Source organism: Coffea arabica, chromosome 7e, assembly GCF_036785885.1.
Source record: "Coffea arabica cultivar ET-39 chromosome 7e, Coffea Arabica ET-39 HiFi, whole genome shotgun sequence".
Taxonomy (NCBI): Eukaryota; Viridiplantae; Streptophyta; class Magnoliopsida; order Gentianales; family Rubiaceae; genus Coffea; species Coffea arabica.
This window is the reverse complement of record NC_092323.1, coordinates 29,927,551-29,954,196: the sequence shown is the minus strand read 5'-3', so window position 1 is coordinate 29,954,196 and position 26,646 is coordinate 29,927,551. Positions and strand designations below refer to the sequence as shown.

Genomic DNA, 26,646 nt, shown 5'->3' with positions numbered 1-26,646 from the left:
GTGTGTGTGTCTTCTATATACATATATACATATATTTATTTATTTATTTATTGAACCAGGGTTGAATCGGTCCGACCGATTGAATCTTGACCCTTTCATTTCACCGGTTCAATTGACGGTCCAAGTTTTAAAACATTGGTGAGATCCGCTATATCAAGTTCCGGACCTATATTTAGAATTTGACCCACCCATGCTTAAGTAGTAACTAGTAATTAGTAATGGTCTCTAACCAAGTAAAAGTCCAAGGCCCAAGGCCCCAGGCAGTCAAAAGATAGAAAAAGATTAGGATTAGGAAGCATGGGTGGGTCAAATCGAAAATATAGGTCCGGAACTTGATATAGCGGATCTCACTTGTACGCTGCTACATTATTAACTTTCCCTGTCCTCGCCGCTAGGTGAAGACACGGTTCTCCTAGCTGAACCGCAACACAGCATCTTCCGGCGACAGCCAACGGCGAGGATATATTTCTCTACCTCTTTATCCAGTAAGGTTACTTCATTTTATCTCTCTGTGACTGCCCCACCTCCCCCTAGGGCGTACCTCAGGGTTTAGTGGACCGCCTGCCCAACCCTCGTCAGGACTCACTCACTCACGTCTCTAGAAAATAACTTATATCTCTGGAAAATAAGTAACACCACAAGTTCAAACTTAATATATACATTGATACTCAGATCCAGTTACAAGGTTTATACACACCCAAATACATTAACGTATTTACAGTCCGAGTCCAATCAACCCTTGTCGAGTGCTAGCGTGAGTACCATTCAAAATTCAAAACTAGACTACTCTGTACAAGTCTCACGCCTCGCTCGTACCCCCTGCTAAGCAAAACAAATGGAATGGGGTAACCTATATGTTTAGTGAATAATTGGGGGTAAAAATGTAAAAGCACATTCAATTAAACATATAAATCCAAATATTTCACATCAATACAGAAATGTAACATCAAAATGGTAGGATACGGGTGGCTCCAAATCCAGTTCAATTCCCCGAGCTTGAACGCCTGTTGACACTCTGTCAACCAAAATACTCATAGACCGTAGACTCCACTTAACTTTTCCCGTTCACCTTATCAACCCCCGCTGGCCAGTCAACAGCACACATCAGCTCGAACGAAACAAAATAACTTAGCTTTCATCAAAGCTTTAACAAAGAACTAAATCCCAAGGTTAGCATGGAACTATTTTCGACCAAACCCCGGCTGGCTCGAATAGTTCGTCTACCCTTGGAACCGGGCTGGAACCAAGCCCTGAGATATCCAATCTCTCAATAGATGGTATCTCTCAACAAAGTACACAACAAAGTACTTACCCCAACAGCACACAGCAAAAGGGGTTTAATTCAAGTCATGTAATTACCCCCATCAGCACACAGCAAAAGGGTGATACTCAACATAAGGCAGGTATTCTCACTTATGAAATCAAAACAAAGGATGGGCTTAGGTTGAGTGAGATAAAGTACACCCTCGCCTAAGTACCCATTTAACATATACAAAGCACTTTAACAATTTCACATCAATAAACAACCCAATTACTCACTTGATAAAGCTTGGCACAAAAAACGATACAAGTCACTGCGCTTGACCGTCACCGTCAAAAGCCTCACAGTCTGTATTGACAGATTATATACACACATAAGTGAAACGACCATACAATAGCAGTTTATAACTTAAACAATTGAAAACGGTCGAAAACGGTCAAAAATAATCAAAAATGGTCAAAAACGATGTTAAGGCCAAAAGAATGTCAAAATCGGCCGAAACAGCCGGAATGGTAACAAAAATAACAAAAATAGTCCTCTAGTGAAAATTTGGCGGCATGCCCCTTGTGTTTACCAATTTTCCAGCCATTTATGGCTTCAATATTTTCCTCAAACAGTCCCAAAGTCACACATAAAATAATCTCATTTCAATAGCCATTCCATAGGCTCAAACTCATACAAGTACAAAATTAAACTAGGTACATGTCCGGAAATGAAATGGAAGGCATAAATCAAAAGACAGATTTGCCGTCACTTAGCGTAACGAGCACAATCGAAGCTATGCTTATTGGATTGGGATGAAATTTATACCGTTTCGAAGCTAAGACAAAGGCCTACAACTTTGATGAAGATCACTCTGTCCAGTTTATAGTGTATCTAAGTCAAAATCTCAAATTACAGAACCAGAATCTCACATTCAGGCTAGTCAACTGCACTATGCATAAACGACAATAACTCAGGCTACCAAAGTCCAATTGAGGCGATTCTAGGGGCGTTAGAAAGCTAAGACATAGCACTACAACTTTCATGTTTTGGTCAAATGATAATTCAGTACAGATCACGGTGAACAGACACGATCATATTGGGTGAAATGTCAAAACTGCCCCTAACATTCTACCTATGGCAGCCAAGGATATTTCGGTCTTTTCACATGATACAGTACTCAGATTGAGCTGAAATTTTACATACATATATAAAACATCATTCCCTACAACTTTCATGTTTTGAGCTAAGACTAATTCAGCCTCTAACATGGTGAACGGAAACCAGGCAGAACAAGGGACATACTAACTTCAATTCTGGAAATTGGCTACAATCAAGATATAAAACTCATTTTTAGCTTGAAACCATCACTACCACCTCTTATACCAACATATATACATCATACACCATCCATACAATAAGTATGAGGAGGGTATCATTCAAACCCTAACTCAATTGCATCATTCCAATCATCCAAAATCACTTGATATAAGCATTATTATAACCACAAATACAAGCTACTAAGCAACTCCAACATGATTAAAGGACAAAGAAAAGCGTGGGCAGCCATGTACCTGCCAAAAACTCCCTTGTAGGTGTGAAACCAAACACTTTCTTCCCAAACTTTTATCACACACAACTACCTAAGCACTCAAATGAAGGTTTAATCGGTTTGGATTCATTGATTTTGCTCAAATGAAGGTGATTCAAGGTGAAACTTGGTGGTTGCTCACTTGGTTTCTTTCTCTCCTTTTCTCCTCTCTAAGTCACGGTTCTAATGTGCAGACATGGAGGCTAAAATGAAGCTTCAAGAAGGTTAAGAAGATATTAATAAGCTTGGGTCAAAGTTAAGTGGATTACCGCCAAGTGTCGCCGTAGGATTCAATCTCAATTTTTTTCTTTTCTTCCTTTTCTTTAGTCAACAAAGGTGGCTGGATTAATGGGTAATTTAGGGCTAATTAGTCAAGTAAAAACAAGGTAATTAAGGTAATAAAGTGGTGGTCAAGTGGTGTAATCCATCTGTGACGCCCCGAAAAGTATAAGTGTGCGAACCCGGAAATTTTCTAATTTTCTAGGGTTTTTTTTTTTTAATCGCCCGCCTTTTCTACATTTTCTTTATTAGAAAAATTCCCCAGATAAATTTTATGAGCAAAGATAGTTTTAAAATGATTTTTCTAGTATCGGTTAGTTTTTGAAAAATTAAGAGCGTATTTTGGACGTGGGACCCACAAGTGCGGTAAATGCATTATATTTTTGATAACTTGTTGGAATTTTGTATTAAGTGATATTATTTTACAAAGTGTTAAGATATTTGTATTGGAGAGACAAAAAGATAAGTTTTAAACCTAAAGGTGACAAGTGTCACCATAAGATTTAGTCTTGAGTTTGACTACTATTCATAACTTTACCATTTAATTAAAATTGGCCAAAAATCTCTTCATTTTGCAAGCTTCTTGGCCGAATTCTCTTGCTCAAAAAAGGGAAGAAAAGCTCTCAATTTTCTAGTCTCCAATCTTGCCCAATCTTTCAATTAAACCGATTAATCTTCCAATTACTCCATAAAACCTCTTAGTTTGGTGGAGTTGAGCTTGGTTGTGAAGTTGTTTGGAAAGCTAAGGTGACTAATTGCTCTATCTCTTGTATTGCTAAGGTGAGTTGTGAAGAACCACTTTCCTTCCTCTAATGATGTTCAATTCATGATTGGTGGTGGTATAAGATGCACTTTTATGGATTATATCTTGGTTTTGGTTGAATTGGTGAAGTTTTATAATTATTGGGGATTTTTCTGTTTTCATATGGATATTATTGTGTGGTTATATATGATGATTGGAAATGATGTTTAAGGACTCTATGAGGTGGAAAAAGTGATTAATTGCAACCAATTTCTGTTTTGGAAGAAATTTTGGAAAGTTAGGGTTTATGATTGTGCATTCTGCCCGAATTTATAGGTCATAGATAGAGGCCGAATTGGCCTTGGCTTAAAACATGAAAGTTGTAGGAAATGACATTTTAGAGGTGCCTACAAAATTTTAGGTCAATCAGAGTAGCGTAGAATGAGAAAAGTCGAAATTACTATTGCTGTTCTGGTTTTACCCGAATGTAAGAATTTCACCTGTAATTGGTTGTTTTGGCTGGAATTGCTTCAGAATTGGCTGTTGAGGTCTTCTAATGAAATTTATCCCTGTTTCTTAGCTTTCAGCTGGTTTTGGAATTTCTGGATTTGGACTTGGATAGCCTGCTTTATGATGTTTCCGCTAGAATGTGTTCTGTGAATCTATTTTTGTGATTCTGGTATGGTATCTTGCATTTTTGACCTTGTTACACTCGAAACTGGACAGAGTTTCCTTCTGGAACATTGTAACCCAATCTCTTAGCTTCGAAACGGTGGGTCTTGGACCTTCATCCGATAATCGTAGTGCCTTTGGTACCATTACCGCAAAATGACGTCAAAACCTATTTTTCTGGTTTTGAGCTTAACTTTCATTTCCGGACTTTTCCCTAGCTTGACTTGTACTAGCTACTTGGAGCTTGCTGAATGGCTATTGGATGAACTTGTTGTTGTGTGTGTACCTTTGGGTTGGAATGAGGAAATAATGAAGCCATGATGGCTGGAAGAGTTAGCAAATTCAGGGGAAGTGCTGTCCGAATTTTGAAAGGACTTGTTTGCATTGAGTTTGTGAACTAAGACTTGGATTTGAGCAAGGCAATGATATATGATGGATGGTTCCTGAGCCATGGAGGTGAGTGACCCCAAACTATTGTTAAAGCTTCTTATGAAATGTTTCTTGCATTATTTACTCGACTGCATCTCATGCGTGCTTGCATGTGAATTCATGATATGATTTTGGCTTCAATGAGTTCTTGGGGAGTCTTGTGCTGGACACCAACGTCTCCACCTCTGTTTACTTGGAGCAAATGGCTCCGGAGCTCAAAAAGGGGCTCCCTCTTAATGTTAATGTTAATGTTAAATGTTCTATTTGAGCGTTGGGTGTTCAAGTGCTATGACTTCACTGGCTCACGAGAGCAATAAACGGACATTTGATCTCTGAATCATGACATCATCGAAAGGATCAAAATGCAATATTGTGAAATATATTTGATTACTGATTTTACTAGTTACTCGCTGAGCTTCTAGCTCACCCCAAAACTATTTTATTCCCCTCCACAGGGCTCGTGGCGAAGGAAGGCTTGTTGTGCTTATTCACGTGAATAGATGGCCTATATTTTGTACAGTTGGATTTGGAATCATTTCTTGTTCCGTTGAAGTCCTGTTCAGTTGAATCTACGATTGTACTTGTATTGCTTTGCTCTCTTGAGGTTTTAGTTGATAGTGCAAGTGATTAGTTTCCGCTTCGCTTTTGATATGTAATTCTTGTAGAATTTGATGTAATATTTGAGATTTATCTTGTAATTTATTTGAGGAATGTAGTGATCGACTGAGTCCCGGCGAGAGCTGGGCAGGCGGTCCGCCGAACCCTCTGGTTCTCCTTAGGGGGAGGTGGGGCTGTCACACCATCGATAGAGAACGGTACACGTCGGTTCAACCCGATTTTCCTTAAATCGCGTATACTAGGGTTTTAACTTATAATTCACTAACTTATTATTATCACCTCTAATCCCACACTTAATATCATCTAAAACTCATTTTTAATCACCAAATTTGATCCACACTTCGTACCGGATAGTCGCACTACGAATAGGCGTAAAATCCTAATTCACGCTAACTTAAAAAACGAAAAGTGAAACCCTACTTTCTAGGCTCATTTGCACTTATTGTGGGGTGATTGAGTAGTAAAGCTATTAGAAAGGAATAAACGCCAAATAAAAGGATATTTAAGTAAAAATGTGAGGGATTTTACAATTCCCTTGATTCCAGTTAGGGTTTCGGGTAAAATATGAGAGATTTGAGAAAACCGAGTAGTCACAAGTAAAACTAGGGTTTTTTTTATTAGAATTTAGGGTTTCTAGTCTTTAAAACAAAACAATGTCTTAAAATAAAAATAAACTAAAGGAAGCGTAATATTTTTTTTTTTAGACTAAACAACAATAGTATCCTAAAAGTTGGGGTATCACACTCTCTCTTCTCGCCTTTTATTTATTTATTTACTTTTAATCTCACAAATTTCAATCTCTTGTATGCATCTTTTTTTTTTTTGCTATAATTCTTAAAATTGATTGTGCATTTCTATATTTACGTTTGTGTATGATTTTTTAAACTTTTTTTTCGAAGCTTTGTGCTGGATTTACTGTTATATAGTTACTGCTAATTAATTTTTGGTAGCTTTCTGCTGGACTTTGGGTTTAGGGTTTTGCGTAGGAAGCATAGCAGGAAATAGCAATAGCAATGAGTCGTAGCTTAGGTATACCGGTAAAGCTTCTACACGAAACCACAGGACACATCATGACCGCAGAGCTGAAGAGCGGAGAGCTCTACAGAGGCAGCATGGTTGAATGCGAAGACAATTGGAATTGCCAACTCGAGAACATCACTTTCACAACTAAGGTACTCTCGTTCCAATGTTATTCTGCCCTTCATTAAGAATTGTGAAACTGCTTTTCTGTTTCTGGTGTCTTTATGCTGCTTTCGAGCTTCTTAATGCCTTTTTCTTTCACTTTGATTCCAATGCATAATAGGCGGAAGCCTACGATGATTTTCTGCGGCAGGAAAATTGAAACTATGGGATGTTAGTAAATTGGAACTGAAATCTATTCACTCTTTAAGGAGTTAACATGGGTTGGGTGGTGAATGCTATTCAGAACACGAGGACAGTCAGTTGTATTTGTGCTCATAAATGATTTATACAGGTTTTCCTAGTAAGAATTTCATGTTTGTGGCAAAAGTATTTTAAAACTATTATTGGCAATATGTTCTCATATAACAGAATTCTATCCAACTAAATTCCAGGCCGTGTATTTTCTTTTTTTAAATTCTTTGATCTTACATGCAAAACCGTTCTTTAATATGTGTTTTTTTTTTGTTGTGGGTTAGGTCTTTAATATGTGTTTTTATTGTAGATTTAAACATCTTATTTTATGACGTGTCCTTTAGGTGTCAGATGCACGTCTTAGATTTTACAACAAATTAAGTGTCTTCTGCACACATGCTTTAGAGTTCACAGTATGTCGGACTACCCGGGGTTGGGGTTGTAAGGAACTTTTTGACCTGTGGATGCTCATTTATCATACTTATTTTAACTGGCAGCTGGTTTTAAGAGTATTTCTTCCTTGATAATTTCATTGAAATTGGACCTGTCATTTTTGACATTCATTAGCAATTATTTCCAGTGCCATATAATTTCTTCTACATCAATGGCTACAGAATGTAAGATCTCTTTTTGAATTGTTGATAGCTTCTGAACAGTCTCTTATCCTTTCATGGATCTTTGAAGCACTAATATAATTTACATCTTCAGCCGCCTCAATCCTGATATCTTCTTTTTTGAACCTCTGAACTGAAGCAAATTAGCTTCAAGACTTCAGTTGTTTTTGACTGCCTATTAGAGAGAGTTTCATTGGATTAAGATGTTATGTTGTGCCCTTTTGGCTTTTTTTAGTCTTGTGGAAGACTAATTTTGGTCTGTATCTTTATAGGATGGCAAGGTATCACAACTTGAGCATGTTTTCATTCAAGGAAGCAAAGTCAGGTACAAAAACTGTAATATAAAATATTTTCTGATTCTCTCAACTGCTTTCTGAGTTCTGATTATGGGTAAAACAAATTTTATCAGGTTTATGGTGATTCCAGATATGCTTAAGAATGCTCCAATGTTCAAACGTCTAGAAGCTAGAATCAAGGTGCTTTCCCAGTTTGCCTATGTGTATTAGAGTGTATTTGTGACCATCACAGCTTTGCTTACACTTTTTATATTATCTTTTGAAGGGCAAGGGTTCAGCACTTGGCATTAGACGGGGACGTGCTGTTGCCATGAGAGCCAGGGTAAGATCTATTTCGTGACTTTTGCATCTTATGCTCCTCGATCATTTATTTAAATCTAAAAGTTAGGAATGACACTCCATATCTGCACCGTAAGCTCTGAAATGCATTATGATCTCTTGTCAAGAAAAGGCAATGCCGGATGGCCACTCTAGAACTGGGATTTAACAAATACTGTAGAACAAAGAGAATGTAGTTTTACGGAGTATGTAAAATGATTAGCTTGGAGAAATATGTGGGGTTACAAATTAAGTTTTGTGGGGTGAATTTTGCCTGACTGTGCCATCCGTGTATGCAGGCTCAGGCTGCTGGTCGTAGAGCTCCACCAGGGAGGGGCATTGTGCCACCTGTAAGGAGGTGATCATTCTAGAATATGATTGTAATCTTAAGAGCATCAAAGCTCGTATATTATGCAAGGGAGATCATCAAATCCATGTTATGCAGCCCAATTTGGTATAGGATAATATTTGGCCTTTGAGACCTTAAGAATTATGTTTTTTATACTAGTGATCATAAAATGTCGCTGATGAGGTTGAGTAGCATGACGTAGGGCATGGTGAATAGTGATATTCATCATGTAAAATGAATTCTCAACATATATACTCTATCTTACGCTCTATCTAACCAACCGAAATTCCAGAAAACTTTAATTTGATCCAAAAGTCATTAAGTGACAGAGCTAATTATTGGTTGGCATTCTGCACTTAGGATGGTCATAATCATCTTTACTCATGCAATGATACAAGCCTCATGCTGTCACCAAGATTGCATAGAACAAACTGAAGAGGACACCCTGTTCAAGTATGACATGGAATTATCCAATTAAAACCATCTCAAATAATTCTATTAGTTTAAAATGACTATGCCAATTAGTTTCCACATTGCTTAAGCAGTACAAATCAACAAAAGTTCGTCTAATTGAAAAGGCAATACCCACAACTAAAGAGCTCAAGAAAAGCATGCACATTATCATGGAATTATCGACTAATACCATTCCAAAAAAATAACGAGAAAAGACAATTGCTAAGAACGTAAGTTCAGTCAAAGTAGTATTTTTTCATGGATGAAGATTATATTGGTATTACTATCATACTAATTCTGGTAATCTTTTTGAAACACAATGGCAGTGGAGCTACTTTTCCAATATTTTCTTGCTCCTAATCCATGTAAAAATCAATAAATTCTAATACATATTCCAGTGAGCTCAATGTCCTCAATCAGAATCCAAAATATTCGATCCTTAAAATGCAGAAACAAATAAGTAATTGCTGATGCAATTCCATATATCTGTTTGACAAACAAAAAAAAAATTTTTGAGGAGGGGGGGGAAGGCAGAGACTTATCACAAAAAAGAACCAAAATTACCAGCCTCCACTAACACATAAGCATCTTTATAACAAATTTAAGAGCTAGAATCACACGCAAAATTAATGAAAAACACCTGAAAATAAAAGTTAAAAAAATTGAACGGTTAAATTACATAAGCACAGCACTTGAAAAAAGCAGAAGAAAGTAAATTAGAAAGAAAAACTAAATCAAAATTAAAACAAAAGGGGATAAATACCAAGGTCTCCTCCGCGCTTAGCAGAGCTGCAATCGGAGCAACGAGCAGCAACGTCCTCGAACTTAGCCTTGCTGGAGACGATGTCTTGGTAGAGAGCTATGAGCTGAGAAACGGCAGCGTCGCGAGTGGTGTTACTGATGATTTGGCCTTCTGGATCTTTCCAGAAAGCTTTGCACCGGGATCCTTCGTGCTTTATCAATATATGGGAAGCCCTAACGCTATCTGTGGAAGATGAGGACGAGGACATTTTCGTCTTCTTCTTGTGCTTTTCCGACCGATCCGTTGATGGATTCGGAGCCGAATTCTTCTTCCTCTTCCGATCTAACTCTATTTTTGCAGCTTTTATTGGTTAAATTTTTATTCTGTGAAGAGCAACGGAATGGAGAAAGTGGGAATTAACAACTGAGCTCGAGTTTGACTGACCTTAATAAGTACCCGAGTGATGTCTTGCGCTTCACCAGTGGCGACTCCAAATTGAAGTGCAGGATCAAATACTCCTACTACTCAAATCAAATAATATTAAACCAAAGGCTACTTGCTTAAAATATAGGCATAAAAAAAAAACATCTGTCAAATGTAGCTTTGACACACTATATTTTTCAAACTATACCTACCGTGCTGACTCAACACAGCAGCAGAATAAATTCTCTGACCTCTGCAAAAGTTTCAATGCGGTCAGCAGCGCAATTTTTTTTTTTTTAATCAGCCTGTCCCCTGCCGTGTTGACTGGGCATGGCTGGGGATAGGCGGTCAACAAAAAAAAAGGGCCAGGGGCCTTTGTCAGCCATTCTTAGGCGCCTGACAAAGGTCATGTGACGTGCGGAAATTATTGCACCGCTACCGTGGGAGCATAACTTGACATCTACCGTGGGAGCTAACAGACTTAGGATCTAGTTTAGCACAATCTAATTATTTAGTAGGGAAGATATTCACTATTTGAAACAATTGCATTATCACTAGGAGCGAGATTTGGAATTCGATTATAACTAGTGCTCATGCACATCCAATGTGTGTGCAATCAAAAAATATATAATATTTATGATCATATATTTTAAATAATTTTTTTATTATGAAAACACATTTTAATCTTTTAAATATTTTTCATAAAATAATTTTATATTAGTAGTTATGATATTTATGGGTAGTTATGTTGAAAACATATACTTAAAATAGTTAAAAGTAAAATAGTCATGGGTAGTTATAGATAGTTAAAATAAAAGTAGCTTTTATCATGGCAAAAAGAAAAGTTCATTTTTTTATAGGCAAAAAAGTTATACCCCATTTATAATTAAACAAATGATCAAATTCATATTCATTTTTGCACTTAAACAAGCAAGATCTGACTTGATACCATATTCATTTTTGTCAATTTATATTTATTTGTGTCACTAAAAAAAAGTAAAAGTTGACATTTTTGTATAAAACAATTATTACATATGGGTCATGTAATAATTTAGACTAAAAAGTGGTTGAAACTTAGGTTGGGGCCAAAAATTGTGAATTTGAATTTGTAAGATATATAAAGTTAATATTTTAAAAGTAAAAGATGAAAAAATTCGTTTAACGAAATGTAAAAAATATTTTAAACGATTTTTCTTAAAAATATTTATTATTCATTATGCAAGAAATGAATCTTTTCCAATTATAAATATTTCTTGTAATAATAATTAACAAGAACCCAATTTCATAACCATAATCCAGTTGGTACCAACATGGCATGTTAAGCTTGGGATCGTAATTATGAAAACCCGACTAGTATGTTAAGCACTTTGTCAGTAATAACAAAACTCAGGTTTTGACGCAAGAAAGTCATTAATTCACTCAGCATTTCCGGGCTCCATCCATCATCAAGGCCAGGTTTGTTAAGCCAACCCTACAGCCACAGCCGATTGCCTTATTTCAATTGGGTCCCAATTGAGTTAATACTTCATCTGCCTACGGAGGAGAGTTCACTCTACTTTCCACACTAGAAGCAACAAAACTTTAAAAACCAAACCCCTAGCCTTTTTTTTTCCCGAAGTCAGCCGACAGCTGCTGCAAGGGGGTTAGAAGTGTCAGCCCCAGCCGTGCTGACTGTGCACGGCTGTGGCTGACATCCGCGTCAGGGAGCCGTGCACAGTCAGCACAGCTAGGACTGAGACCCCTACTGAATTTTATGTTGTCTGACTGTGGATGGGAAATTCATTTTTGCTGCCGTGTTGAGTCAACACGGCAGGTGTAGAATGAGAAATAAAGTGTGTCAGAGCTTCATTTGGCGGATGTTTTTTATATACGAATATTCTAAGAAATTAGCCTAAACGAAATTGGTCACTCGCAGGCCTTGGGCTACGTGTGTGCGTGCGCCCTCTGGTGTACATGGGCTTTTTCAACTAGCCTGTTACACTGCCCAAATGCTTTTATTTTTATTCATTTTTTTTTGTGGCAAGAGTTGGAAAACAAAAAATGTCGAAGAGCATGCGATGCAACAAGTAAAAACTGATTTTTTGTCGTTAAATTTGTCCTACGAATTACTACAATTAGAATTTCAGCAACAGCACCTTTTATTTTTCATTTACATTTCAGCTTTCTAGAATTAAGTATTTTCTTCGTTACTGTTGTTTTCTAAATAATCTTCAATACAAGTGAAAATGCTTTAATCTGACTATGAGATATTAAAAAATAATAATAATTGATGGTACCCAAAAGTAAAGGATAAAATTTTATTATTTTTGCACATCCACACTATTAATGGCCTAGTGCCAGTAGCCAGCATGGTACCCGTAACAGTGTGTATCCACGATAGAAAAATTATAATATCCTTAAACGAATTAACTAATTAGACTATAATATCCTTTACAAAGCAGATAAAATATTGTACCAAAAAACAAAAAATCAGTCGCTCCAATTTTGAGGAAAAATGTCGTGAAATCCAAAATTTGTCATAATGCTCAATCTCTCTCAAGGAATTGTTAGATCTTCCAAGGAATAACTAAATTAGCGGTATAATTTAACAAAAAAAATGTCGCGGGCAGCTGAACGAAATTGAATAAATTTTCCTCCGAAAATATATGCCTCCCAGGATCTTTAAGTTCACCACCAAAAATATCTCTTCCTAAACTTCTCTGAGGATGGGCCAAGCTTTTCTTAGGATGTCATTGATCTTTGCATGAATACGTTTTTGCAATCTTGGCGGACAAAGCTCTGCTGCATAACCATTTAATTTGGCTGCCAGACTTGATTTTTCCAGCTCTTCTTCAGGCAAGTTTCCCATTAGTTGAAGAAGAAATGGATTCCGTTTCAGCTCAAATTTCTGAAGATCACAAGTTAAAATTTTCATTATTGTTCCTTTCATTCTTATAAGTGCAAAATGTGCCTAGTAAGAATATCGCAGAAGCCAGGAATAAGATAAAGGTTTTAACTTCTAAAGAAAACTAAGCAGAGGTCATCCTTCTGCACTCGTAAATTCTGCTGGACCACCTCTTTCAGAATCTACAAGTGGCTACAGTGACTCCCTCCTATCCGTTCCGAATAGGAACAAAACAAAGGAAAAACCTGTACTTGTAACACCAATTTTGCTTTTTGTGATTTATACAAGTTGATGAAAGATACTAACCTGATGATCAGGCCCTGCAGGATAGAATGTTCCCAGTTGCTGAATTTGAGTGGTTACAATGCCACTCTTTGACCTTGTCTGCTCTCTTTCTTTACTTACAGATGTGACGGCCCCACCTCCCCCAAGGGCGTACCCCAGGGTTCGGCGAGTCGCCTGCCCAGCTCTCGTCGGGACTCACTCCCTCACTACAAACCTCAAACAAATTTCAATATAAATCTCAAATATACATCAAATCATACATACCACGAGTAGCAGAAAGTAAACCCTAGAAAAGTTGATAATTATAACCACCACAACAACTATATACATCTTGCCAGTTAACTTATAACAAGTACAAGCTCACTCATCTAAAATCAAAACACTAAACACCTTCCCGAGCGATTCCCCGCGTCGGCCCCCTGCTAAGGAAAACAAATGGAATGGGGTAAGCTATATGCTTAGTGAGCAATCAGGGGGAAAAAAAATAAAACTCACATAATTAAACAAGTAAATCAGGATATTTCACATCAAAAACAGAAAAGTAACATCACAAGTGTAGGATACGGGTGGCTCCAAAGCCAGTTCAATTCCCCGAACTTGAACACCTGTTGACACTCCGTCAACCAAGTACTCATGGTCCGTAGACTCCACTTAAACGTTCCCCGTTCACCTTATCAACCCCCGCTGGCCAGTCAACAGCACACAGCAGCTCGAGCGAAATAAAGTAACTTAGCTTTCATCAAAGCTATAACAAGAAACTAAATCCCAAGTTTAGCATGGAACTATCTTTGACCAAGCCCCGGCTGGCTCGAATAGTTCGTCTAACCCTTGGAACCGGGCTGGAACCAAGCCCTGAGATATCCGATCTCTCAATAGATGGTATCTCTCAACAAGTGCACAACAATATACTTACCCCAAATAGCACACAACAAATGGGGTTTAATTCAAGTCACGAGATCACCCCTATCAGCACACAGCAAAAGGGTGATACTCAAGTCATGTAATTCCCTTCCTCAGCACACAGCAAGAGGGTGATACTCAACATAAAGCATGTATTCTCACATGGAAAATCAAAATAAAGGATGGGCTTAGGTCGAGTGAGATAAAGTACACCCTCGCCTACAAACCCATTTAATATGTACAAAGCACTTTAACAATTTCACATCAATAACCACCCAATTACTCACTTGATACAACTTGGCACGAAAATGATACAATTCACGAAGCTTGAGCGTCACTGTCAAAAGCCTTAAGATCTGTATGGGCAGATTATATACACACATGAGTGAAACGGCCATACAACAGCAATTTACAACTGAAACGATCGAATACAGTTGAAAACGGTCAAAATAATCAAAACGGTTACACGATCTTGTCCATAACGGGAGCTAGGGTTATCGGATCAAAATGTACTAGATAGTGTCTCGAACCTTAGACAAAAGGTTACAACTTCCATGAAGATAACCCAATCCATTTTTCAGTGTATCCAAGTTAAATTTACAAAATATAAAACTAGGACTCCGAAGACTAGTTTATCTTTCTCGTGAAAATTCGGCGGCATGCCCCTTGTGTTTACCCATTTTCCAGCCATTTATGGCTTCAATATTTTACTCAATCCAACCCAAAGTTATCCATAACACAATTCCATTTCAATAGCCATTCCATAGGCTCATAACAACATAAGAACAAAAATCAAAGTGATAACAAGTGCGGAAATGTAACCTAGCAAAAGACAGATTTGACGCGTGGTTGCGGAAATAACACATCCGAGGCTACGCTTATTGGATTGAGGCGCAACTTATACCGTTTCGAAGCTAAGACACAGGGCTACAATTTTCATGAAGATCACTTAGTCCAGTTTGTGACGACCCCACTTCTCCCAAGGGCGAACCCAAGGGTATCGGCGGGCCGCCTGCCTAGCTCGCGCCAGGACTCAAAACCTAAAGTAATAAAACTAGATAAATCGAAAGAGCACTCTATACAATATATACAATCCCCAAAAGTGTTCTAATTACATTCTTCAAAAGTACCTGCTCATACTATTACATCCTTATAATTATAACCAAAACCAAAGAGTACACCCTAAGGAGGGTCCTTATACAAACCACCACAACAAAAACAAACATCCTAATTGTCCAACTATTACAAGCAAACCTAACCATACTAGTGTATGTGCCAAAAGTCCCCGCGTCAGCCCCTGCTAAGGAAAACAAAAGGAAAGGGGTAAGCTATATGCTTAGTAAGTAAACAGGGGCAAAAGCGTAAATTTCACGTGACAACAGTTACATAGTAAGAGTAAAGCAAAAGCAGAAAAGTAACATCACATAATAAGGATACAGGTGGCTCCAAAGCCAGATCGTTTGCCATGTGTGACCTCCTGCCGACACTCCGTCGACCACAAATAATGGTCCGTAGAACTTCACTTGTACTCCCACCGTACACCTTATCACCCTCTCTGGCCAGACACCTCACAAACTTGCTCGAGCGAACGAAATTGAGCTTGGTTCACAAGCTCGGTTCACAACTTGGTCCACATAATCGGTGAACCGGATTCACAAACTTGGTGACCTCAAATCAGGTTGGACTGACTTCGATCAAGCCCTAACCGGCTCGAATAGTCCATCTAGGTCATGAGATCGGGCCCCAAACTCACAAACTTCACAAAATTTACTCAAAAGTCACCCCGAGCCACAAGCTCAAGGGGTTTAGTTCCAAAATGATTCATATACATATGCCATGTACAAATATGTGCGTAAATTAGGGTTTAGGTCGAGTGCGATAAAGTACACCCTCGCCTAGGTACCCTTTTCATACATATCGAAACACATAAGCAACTAACACATAAGAGCGGCCTGAATACTTACTCAACGAACAAAAGAACAAAAGTTCGAAATTTGTGCCGCGAGGAGTAGCTAGTAGGCCCCACCGGCTCCACCTAGCTCACCACCATCTGAAATAGAAGATTACGTCACATAATATCATAAACAGCTACTAATATGCCTAAAACAAGCAAAACGGCAAAATCGGCACATACGAGTGCGGAAACGGCATACGGAAATGGAAATGGTAACCTAATCGCTTTGCCGTCAAAACTGTTTTGAGCCTAATTGAAGCTACGAGTGTCGGATCAAGGTACATGATGTACCGTTGTGAAGCTAAGAGGAAGGGTTACAGTTTTCATGAAGACACCTCAATCCGAATCTAAACGGACATAGGTCGAAAGTACAGAAAACCGTTCCAGGAATTCGCACTCTAGAGTGACGAACAGGGTATGTTTGCTGGACCATAACTCCAGCTCACAAATCCAAATCAGGAAATTCCAAAGGCATTAGAAAGCTGAGACATAAGGATAAAACTTTGATGTTTTGGCCAAGACCTGAATCCATTCAGAACAAAACGAAAGTTGAGTGTCAAAGTACCCGTCAGAACTGTCCAGATTCAAGGCAGTTCTGACGATCGATCTTGTTTTGGTCATAACAGGAGCTACGGAACTCGGATTTCGACGTACTTTATACCGTTTTGAAGAAAAAACCAAGATCTACATTTCTTATGAAGGAGTTGACACCCAGATCATACGGAATCAAAACAGAAAATTGCACGGTCAGAGGCTGACTTCACAACGCAGCACAAACCAATGTTCAAAACAGGCATGAGTGTTTTGTCTATAATTCAGGATACACTAATCCTTTTAATCTGACATTTTACAGGCATATTCAGAACTTATGAGGTTACAACTTTCATGTTTTGAGGAACTTCTGAATCCATACGTAACATCAAGAAAAATGAAGCCAAAGTTCGGATGCTGAACTGCCCAAGTTTTCCAGATTTGCCGGTTTTTTTGCGCGCCGTAACCGCACGGTCCGTTTCTATGGTTCTTATACAAGTTTCCAACAAAATTCCTACCAATGAAACACACATATACCAGCTTCTAAAAAGTCTATTAATGGTCCGAAATTCTCTCCTTATTTTACAACAAAATTACCAAACACGAACCATAATCCCTAACCTAACTTCATTTGCACTAAGGAACTTGATCTAACACCCAACTAACCAAACCCTAACTAACTAAACATTAGCCAAGCTAAACTAACCTAAGAAAGCCTAGGGTTTCTTAACCCAAATCAGTTTTTGTACCACCAACTCATCAACCCAAAGAAACCAATCATCAAACACAACCACTACAATCTTCATAGCACAAAATTAAAGCTAATTAACTTATTTAGCATGAAACCCTAATTCTTTCATAAGCTTAATCAAAATTTCAGCAACATCATCATCATAATTAAACCATGAAACTTCAATATAAACATCAATTCCACCATACAAATCCATAATCACAACAAAATACATCACTTTCATAGCTTAAAGATTAGAAACCCCAAAATTTTAACTTTCAAAGAAGATGATTTACCTTCAAATAGGTTTGGTAGATGATCAAACTTCAACAATCAAGTTCCTAAGTTGTTCCCTCAAGCTCCAAAGGCAAGATGGAAGCTATAAATTGCAGAATTTTGAAGGCAATTTCCTTTCTTTTCTTTCCTCCTTGGTCGGCACTCTCTCTCTCTCTTTCTTTCTTATTTGTTTTGTTTTTCTTATGATAATCTTACAAGTCTAAGGTATATATAAGCTAGTCAAAGACAAGAGAAGATATTTCTCTTTCCACCAATCACATAAAAGTTCCCAATTTGCTCTCAAGCCCTTCCACCTTCAACTTAGTTTTTGTTCAACTCTTGCCCTCAAACATTTTAAACTCTTTCAATTAACTCCATAAATGATAACTTACTCTAGTCTAAAACATGTAATCACACTTAATTACTTCACTAATCACTTTCTTATTTTAATCACCTATACTTAAACATACTTTCTCCATAAAAACACAATCAAACAACAACTTTTATAACTTTGGCAAAATTAGGGTTTGTAAACCCCACTTAAGCTTTCTAATAAATTGTAACACTAGAGGTTTGCTAATCTAGAGTTTGCTAACCATATCAAACTTGCTAAACCTTTGTAAACTAAAACAAATCCTAAACTTACGTATGCCAAAACACACACTAGAACACCGAATATAAATTATAGCTCGAACCTACGAATAATAATACATACATAAACTAGGGTTTTCAATCTTAACCAAGATTAGGGTTTTCTCCTTAGCCCTAGAACCCTAATTTCACCACACCGAATAATGAATAACCCTAATTTCAACTTGACTGGGGCCTCACACAGTTTCCAATGCAACCTAGTCAAATTCCCAATTTACAGAACCAAAATCCAACTAGTCGGCTAATTAACCGCACTGCACTGGAATGGTCATATCTCAGGTTACCAAGGTCCGATTAAGGTGTTCTTGGAGGCGTTTAAAATCTAAGACAGAATACTAAAACTTTCATGTTTTGGAAAATAGCTAAATCCCAACGGATTATAGTGAATAAACACAACCAAATAGACTAAACTGTCCACGCGGAACTCTGGAATGTAACCTAGAACAGCGAGGGTATTTCCATCTTTTCACAGGCTATGTTGCTCCGATTGAGCTGAACTTTTGTAGGCACCTATAAAATACCATTCTATACAACTTTCATGTTTTATGCCAAGCCCAATTCGGCCTCTAACATGGTGTAAAAAAAACGGACAGAATAGGGTGAAAATTTCCAGAAATCTGAAATCTTTTGGTTTCAATGATAGTTTTCTTAATTTCTTGCTACACTTGCTACCAAAACCCCCTATATAACCTTGGGTACAACATATATCAATCATACATCAAGTATAGACAGCAAGCCATCAAACCCTAATTCATGTAACAAAAGGGAAAACTACCCAAAACATGATAATAACCGTCATTCATCACAATATTGAGAAGCTAAGCTAATTTAAACAAGATTAAGAGTAAAATTTGGGGAAATCATCATCCTTACCTTGCTTAGTGTCTACCAAGAGCAACCCTAGCTTTCCCCTTCAAAATTTCACCAATAGCTCACTAAATAAACACTCAAGGGTGCCTTTAATCGGTTTAGTTTCTTTGTTTCCTCCCTTGGTTGCTAGATTCAAGAAGAAATGAAGAAGTTTTTCTCTTGTTCTTTCCCTCTCTCTCTCTCAGCTCTTCAGCAGAAAAATGAAGGAGTATGGAGCAATTTGGGGGATAAGAAGGTTGGACAATTGTCTTGGTCAAGAAACCCTTAGGTGGCGACACTTGTCGCCACCACCACCTTTCATTTTTCTCTTTCTTTTCCTTGCCATTTTTAGCCTTAAAATTCAGTCAAGCTAGCTGGAAAATAAGAAGATATTTTGCTCAAGTATTAATGAGCTCATGTGGTAAGAAAGTGGTGGTCAAGTGATGGGTTCAATCGGTAGTACACGGTACACGTCGATTCGCGCCGTTTTTCTTAAAAACACACGTACTAGGGTTTTTACGTCCTATTCACTAACCTTATATCATTGCTCCTAATCACATATTATTTCTCACTTAAAAGTCACTTTTAATCACCAAATTTGATCCCCTCTCCGTATCGAAAATTCATCCGGCGAAAAATCGCGAAAACCCTAATTTGCTCCAATCTTGAAAACGAAAAGTGAAACCCTACTTTCTAGGTTCATTTGCACTTGTTGTAGGGTGCTTGAGTAGTAGGGCCATAATAAATGAATAATTTCTAAATAAAAGGAATTTTAAGAAAAATGTGATGAATTTTACAATTCCATAGAATAAAATTAGGGTTTTGAGTCAAATATGAGGGATTTAAACATAGTCACAAGTAAACTAGGGTTTTTGATTAAAATTTTAGGGTTTCTAGTCTTTTAAAACAAAATAAGGTTTTAAATCAAACCCAAAGAAATAACTTTAGTATCTTCCCTGAAACAAAATAATGTTTTAAAATAAAATGAACGAAAGAAACCGTAAAACAATAGCATCTTAAAAGTTGGGGTGTCACAACAGAAGCCAATCTTGACTCTTCAGTTCCATTTGTGAAAACGATGGATCTGCTTGGAAAGTTTCAACTTTCAACCAAGAAAATGTGAGGACTCACAAAAATTTACTTATTTTAAATTCTTATTACTAGCTTATTTAAATATTTAATTGTCCGTTTACTCTGAATATTTTATTTCAATCTTTTTAGACCCAATTACATGGAATTATGACTTGCATATATTTTTAAAATGATTTGTTTCGAAATTTAATTTTTGAAAGCTCGCTAAGTGAGAATAGTGAATACGCGATTGGAGTTAATAATAGATTTGAGGATACAATAAACTTGAAAAACTGGAGACTTGTACATTAGTCTTAAAATAGGTATTTTTATGATTAAGTGCTCAAGTGTTAGTTAATTATACCATCGTTATAAGAAATTCTTAGAGATTTCACTTTATCGTGCACAAATCGGTACTACGCGTTTTTACCCGCGCGATTAATTGAGGGATTTTAGATCCTTATTTTTAGACCCTTAAGAGTGAATAATAATCATATGAATGAAAGTGTATTAGAGGTTTAGAGCACAAGTGAAACAAACTCGAGAGAAATCGAGCACGAAACGCGCGCGTACGCGCACTATCCTTGGTTGACTTTTGGAGCAATTTTGGCCACACATTCTTAAGCTTCTCATGGAAGCATCACACCAGATCAAAACTCTTCCTTTCTTCCTCTTAGCAGCCGTGCACTCCATGGAAGAAAAAGACCAACAATTCTCTTCATTTCACATCACAATTCTTGCTCAAATCATCTCAAATTTTACGTACAACTTGCTAAACACTTGGTGAACAACATTAGCTAGGAAGAGAGCTTGCTTTCCATGGTTTCGAGCTTCAAGAGGCCGAAAATTTCTGTCTTGCTCATCCAAAGAGGTAATGAACGATCAACCTCAAAAATCTTAGTTTATAGAAGTTATATTACACTCATGAGCTCTTGGATTCTCATGGGTAGCTTTAAATTGTTAGAAATTTGGTGAGTGGGCTCTATGAACTCCCACTTTGGCTTGATGGACTGATTTTGTGAGTTTTGATGTTAATAATATTGGATTAGTGCTTGAATTAGTAGAAATGAGTGATATTGTGGATGAAAATTCAAAGGAAGTGATGAGGGAATATTTTTCCATTTCTGCCCCTGTACATACCGTGGCCTTAGAGCAATTTTTTTTGTGGTTCTAATTACTTGTTTATGATGTATACATGTTGTGTGGGTTGTGTAGAAAGTTTCATCAAAAAATTTCATGGTTTGGTTGGCCAAATTATGTGTTTTCGGAAATCAGCAAAAACTGGAAATTTTCCCGTAACTGCTCTGGCAGTACTTTTGTTTTGGCTATAACTTTTTGCTCCGATGTCGAAATTGAGTTCTGTTCGTGGCAATGGAAACTAGACATTTCCAGCTTTCCAACGGTATAAATGCACGTTCTGGTTCCACCTGAGTAGTCCATACCAATCGTTTGAACATGACTGTCCTGTTTCGCATCTACACTGGGAGCTCTGTTTTGAGCAGCGAATTGGTGCTCAAATATGAGCTAGCTGTGGATATATTTTGAAAACGATTTCTTCTAATAAATTGTAGATTTACGAATCTAGTTTTCAACACCACTAACCACGCTCAATTTCAAGTTGAATTGAGTGAGTTGTGACCAAAGTTCAAAACTGACTCAATAATTTGAAACCCTCTTTTTGGCTAGTAAATGTCTAAATCTTGATTGGAACTTGTTGTTTCGAAATTCTTGGTGTTAGTCATCTACCAAATGCATCTTGGATGTTTCTTATACATTACCTACATACAAAAGACCATGTTTGAGACATTTTTGTTGGCCAAATGTTTTGAAAACGGAAAACTCATGTCCAAGGCAGATTTGCCTTGGAAATTTGGAAATCTTGGTGATCTGGTTAACCAACTTGCCGCGCGTATTTTTCCATGAAAATTGACAGAGGAATATTTCTCATATGGTAATATAATATTGCCAAATTTGGTGGCATTCCAAGTCCTCCTCGATGCCCAACAGATGTCCCAAATTCTGCTTTTCAAATCTGGAAAACTTTTCCTTTTCTCTTTGCCGAATGGTCAAATCTCATTTGGGGAGTTATATTTCGAAAATTGTGATGTTCATTACCTTTAAATTGCTATGTTCATTACCTTCAAATCTCATTCTGCCTTCCCGTGGGAATTTTTGCATGAAACTTGGTAGAAATATTGTTCACACATGGAAGATTTAGTGTACCAATTTTGGTGTATTTCTAATGCCAAATTGATGGCCAAATGATATTTTCAAGATAGTATTTGAATCTGAAAAATGACTGAACAGTTTGCGAAATGTGATCAACTTTGGACTGATGTCTCTCGATACTCAAAACTCTGATTCTTGTTCTGCCTGTTGTGTTTTAAACTTTGATTGTAACTCTAATTGAGTTCCAAATTTTAGAGACTAGTTCGCATTATGTGAATTTCCAAACTTTGCCGAAGATCAACCCAAAACTATCTTAATGGTCCAAAACAGCCACTTTGGGCCAACTTTCGAATGCCTTCCATTTGGAATCATGGAAAAGTGTATTCTAGGAACTTTTACCACTTTGGAAGAAGTTTCCAACGGTACCAAGTTTTCCAATTTTGGACTTGTAATGAATGAGATACGATTTTTCAAAGATCTCGTATCAAAACTGAAATTTTCGAAAGTTAAGGAAATGAAGTTTTTCAAATTCTCTTTTTTTCCCTCGATATCACTTGAACGTTTTACACTTGATTTCAAAGATGAAAACTTGATTTCTCTTGTGCTTTAAAAACCCCACTTTTGAGCCTTGATTCGCGAGTAATTTAGGCTCGCTTTCGTGAGATTTTCTTGGATTGTACAAGCGTACAACCATTCGTGATAATTCGGGTATATAAATGATAGTTCACTATTAATTGCTCAGGCTCGCACGAGGACTTTCAAGAGGATTCCACGGTGGACGCCTGAACGTCAAGTGACATTTCTTCTTTGTTTATTTGGTAAGTGTCAAGTATGTGTTAAATGCTCATGTGATTGAGATTTAGTTGTACAAGTGTTATACATGATACGTAAACTTGTCGAGTCGAGTGTGTACTTTATCACATTCGTTCTCATTTGAAATAAATGACTCATGTTTGACCTGACTTGTTTGACCTAACTTGACTTGCTTGACCTGACCTGACTTGCTTGACCTGACTTGACTTACTTGACCTGACCTAACTTGCTTAACCTGACATGACTTGACCTGATTGGAAAATATGCTATGGCTGCATAAGTCGATTGGAGCGATGTCTCATCGACCTCTAAACGATAGCAAGTACCACACCGATTTGGTGGGAGGTACCTCTCGAATCGTCTCAGACCTATTAACAGAACGATTGTAAGTACCGGGTGGGAGGTACCTGTCGAATCGTCTCAGTACCCTAGACCTCTGAACGATAGCAAGTACCAGACCGATCCGGGTGGGAGGTATCTCTCGAATCGTCTCAGAACCCTAAAGCATTCTAAGTCGATTGGAGCGATATCTCATCGACCTCTGGACGATAGTAAGTACCACACCGATTTGGTGGGAGGTACCTCTAGAATCGTCTCAGAACTATAAACTGAACGATAGTAAGTACCACACCGTTTTGGGTGGGAGGTACCTCTCGAGTCGTCTTAGAAATATACATGGAATACGTGAAGGGCTACGAACTCAATTACCTACCCGGGGAACGGGGTGTCGTCATGGGAAGGTATTAAAATTGAATTTGGGCAAAGTAAGAAATCATTAGCTCCGGAGAGCTTCTGCATCCTACTCAAGGGTGTTTATTATGAATTGTGAAATTCCTTGAATGTTATAGCTTTCACTATTGTGTAAGTGCTATTATTATTGAATTACTTGTCTTGCATGTTTTCTTGGCCTCACGAGCATCCGCTCACCCCGTTAGACTTGCTTTCTTTAACAGGAGCTGAAATGGAAGGAATTATGGAGAGGTCGACTTGATGGCCTTTTTATTAGAATTTTGAATGTATTCATTTAGTCAACTTTTGGAAACTGTATATTTTGGGATTGTAAGATATTTTGGTAACTTATAATGTAAGACTTGAACGATTATTAAGGAATTGAGCTTCCTTTATATTTTCAACTTTTAGTACTGATTGGTTATTCTTAAATTTGAATTGAATTTGTACCGAGTCCTGGCGAGAGTTGGGCTGGCGTCCCACAGATACCCTTGGGTTCGCCCTTGGGAGAAGTGGGGGCGTCATAGAAAGCCAGCATTTTGACATAGAAAATACAACTTCAATCCAGGTTATCAACAGTACTTGTACTGGTTACCCACATCAGGACCTTGCCCAAACACCTGCCTAGAATCGTGGCTGGTCCAGAAGACCTCCAAAAGTTGTTTAAAAGTAATTCCCTTAGGATCATATTCAATCTGCACAGAATCGATTTCAATATAGAAAACAAGTGTAGAAATAATTGAATGTCTACTAAAGAGCATATTTTGGTAGTTGGTAATTGCAATAGTATCTGACTTGGGAGTACATTTCCATTTTTCTCTGTAGTGAGACTAGCATGTTATGTCAATGTGTTCATAAACTTTCATATTTCTAAACTTTTAATTTGGATGTCTTTTATGCTATTGAAGCTATCATAGATTAGATTAGGCAAATGGTTTTCCACCTTTCGGCTAATTCAGGTCACAAGCAAAACTCTTGGTAGGATAAACATTACATTAGCCCCACAGAAGACTATAATAATGATCTGTTTCAAGCGCTCAAAACAGCTAACTATGTCAAGAACCCAAATCAAATGAGTGATGACTTCATAACAAATTAAACTGCAACAATAGGTTTGTTACAAGCATTTAGTTCACAAAACGAAGTACCACTCTTCCACTCTCACTCAGTGTTGGTGGACAACTAAAGAAATCCAGCTGAAAGGTAACCAGTGCAAAGTTGATGGGATGACTGAAACCTATTGTTGCAAGTCCATTAGCAATAACCTCATGCACGGTCATGTTACAGAATCTCCAAGGCCTTTTCGACGCAAACAGAACGATGACAGTCAAAAACTAAGTTGCATAGACTAGCTAAAAACAATTCAAGATCTTTACACTTGTATTCCCCATATCCCGCAAAACATAGGAAATACTTCCTAGTTTTGCTTCATTAAGACTCATTGGCAATAAAAGTAGTTGACTAATTCTCCATGATCTGCCTAGAGTAACGATAGTTCATAGGAACAATCAATATTCACCATTTTCCTCTCCCAACTAATTTTGTTAATCACAAAAAAAGAACATCCCCGGTACTTATCTTCAATCAATCAACATTAGAGCCTTCTCAGGCACAACAACCGAGTTTGAGAATTAGCCATAAACAACTAAAAACAAAATCTTGACAAGTCCTCAAATTTCAAACAAGATCTAATTGTCCAACCTTTTACCAATTAGCAAAACCAAAAGACTTAAACCAGTAATAAAATGTAAATCAATAGGCTGCAGAAAGAAGGAACGTAGGAGGTGACCTGAACAGATTCAGCGTGATCACCTAAGCTCCGATACTCGGGATTGGCTTTCGATCCACCGGCATAGCCAACAGTCGTACGCACAACCCCATCCAAGCAGCCAAACACCGCCTCTGATCTCCAGAAGCTTCTAGAGCAAAAACCGCTGTTGGTAGCTGCTGTTGATTGGCTGTGTCTGTAATTGAACTCTCCGATATCCGGGCGGAGAATCTAATGCCCACACATAAATCTGCTGCCAATACAATGATTATGGGTAAATAGCACGTAAGGCGCGTGGCCACCTTCATTGGGCTCGGAGTTGAATGATGCCGACGGCCAGAATGATCCGGTTGGGCCGCTGGAATTTCATTATAATGCTCGACGAAGTCGAGTCCGGTTTCTCCAAAATTCATCTGGCTGTGATCGGGTCAATCCGATTTGAATCCGCATGTCCATTGTAAATATATTATCTCATATAATCTCATTATAAATATATTATCAAACAGCTCCGTTTGGATTAGCTGTTTTTGGGGTGTTTTTGAAAAACTTTACTGTAGCAGTGTATATGAAAAATTTTTACTATAAATTTTTTTTGAAGTATTTGATATATTGTATGGATGAGATGCTTTTTGAGTTATTGTATATTACTGTAGCATTGTATTTGAAAAACTTGTTTTTGAAAAACATGTCAATCCAAACGATATATTTCTCCAGTTAATGCACGAATAATTCATGGTTTTCCAGTAGTATTTTTTTCCTCTGTTTTTTATGTTCAAGAGAAAATTACTAATTCACCCACCCAAAAAGTTGGGGAGAATGATGATATCTGCTTTCCATCAAAAGAGGATTTCTTAGGCTCCGGTTACGAATTAGTACAATAGAGCTTGTTTAGA

At 37.6% G+C, this 26,646-nt stretch overlaps 1 protein-coding gene, 1 long non-coding RNA gene and 1 pseudogene across 2 annotated transcripts; 1 reads left to right on the top strand and 2 right to left on the bottom strand.

Moving 5' to 3' along the window:
• The first annotated feature begins 6,587 nt into the window (after positions 1 to 6,587).
• LOC113700803 (small nuclear ribonucleoprotein SmD3b-like) lies at positions 6,588 to 8,666 on the top strand. The gene is made up of 6 exons (XM_027221244.1): positions 6,588 to 6,746; positions 7,293 to 7,361; positions 7,835 to 7,887; positions 7,972 to 8,038; positions 8,124 to 8,180; positions 8,476 to 8,666. Exons 1-6 carry the CDS (start codon positions 6,588 to 6,590, stop codon positions 8,536 to 8,538), a joined length of 468 nt encoding a protein of 155 aa, XP_027077045.1. The 3' UTR covers positions 8,539 to 8,666.
• Positions 8,667 to 12,881: 4,215 nt separating this feature from the next.
• On the bottom strand, positions 12,882 to 13,435 carry LOC113700797 (uncharacterized). Its single transcript, XR_011818449.1, has 2 exons — positions 13,334 to 13,435; positions 12,882 to 13,030 (listed from the first exon to the last, which is right to left on the bottom strand). It is a non-coding gene; the product is annotated as an uncharacterized lncRNA (long non-coding RNA).
• A 6,133-nt stretch (positions 13,436 to 19,568) lies between these two features.
• On the bottom strand, positions 19,569 to 26,061 carry LOC113700804 (peptide methionine sulfoxide reductase A5-like; annotated as a pseudogene).
• Between the last annotated feature and the right edge of the window lie 585 nt (positions 26,062 to 26,646).

Bases quoted from the DNA above. Each gene is read 5' to 3' on its own strand.
- LOC113700803 (XM_027221244.1), top strand. From the start codon at position 6,588: ATGAGTCGTAGCTTAGGTATACCGGTAAAGCTTCTACACGAAACCACA. The intron at 7,362-7,834 runs GTATGTCGGACT...GTATCTTTATAG, and splicing joins CACATGCTTTAGAGTTCACA to GATGGCAAGGTATCACAACT. The intron at 8,039-8,123 runs GTGCTTTCCCAG...TATCTTTTGAAG, and splicing joins GTCTAGAAGCTAGAATCAAG to GGCAAGGGTTCAGCACTTGG.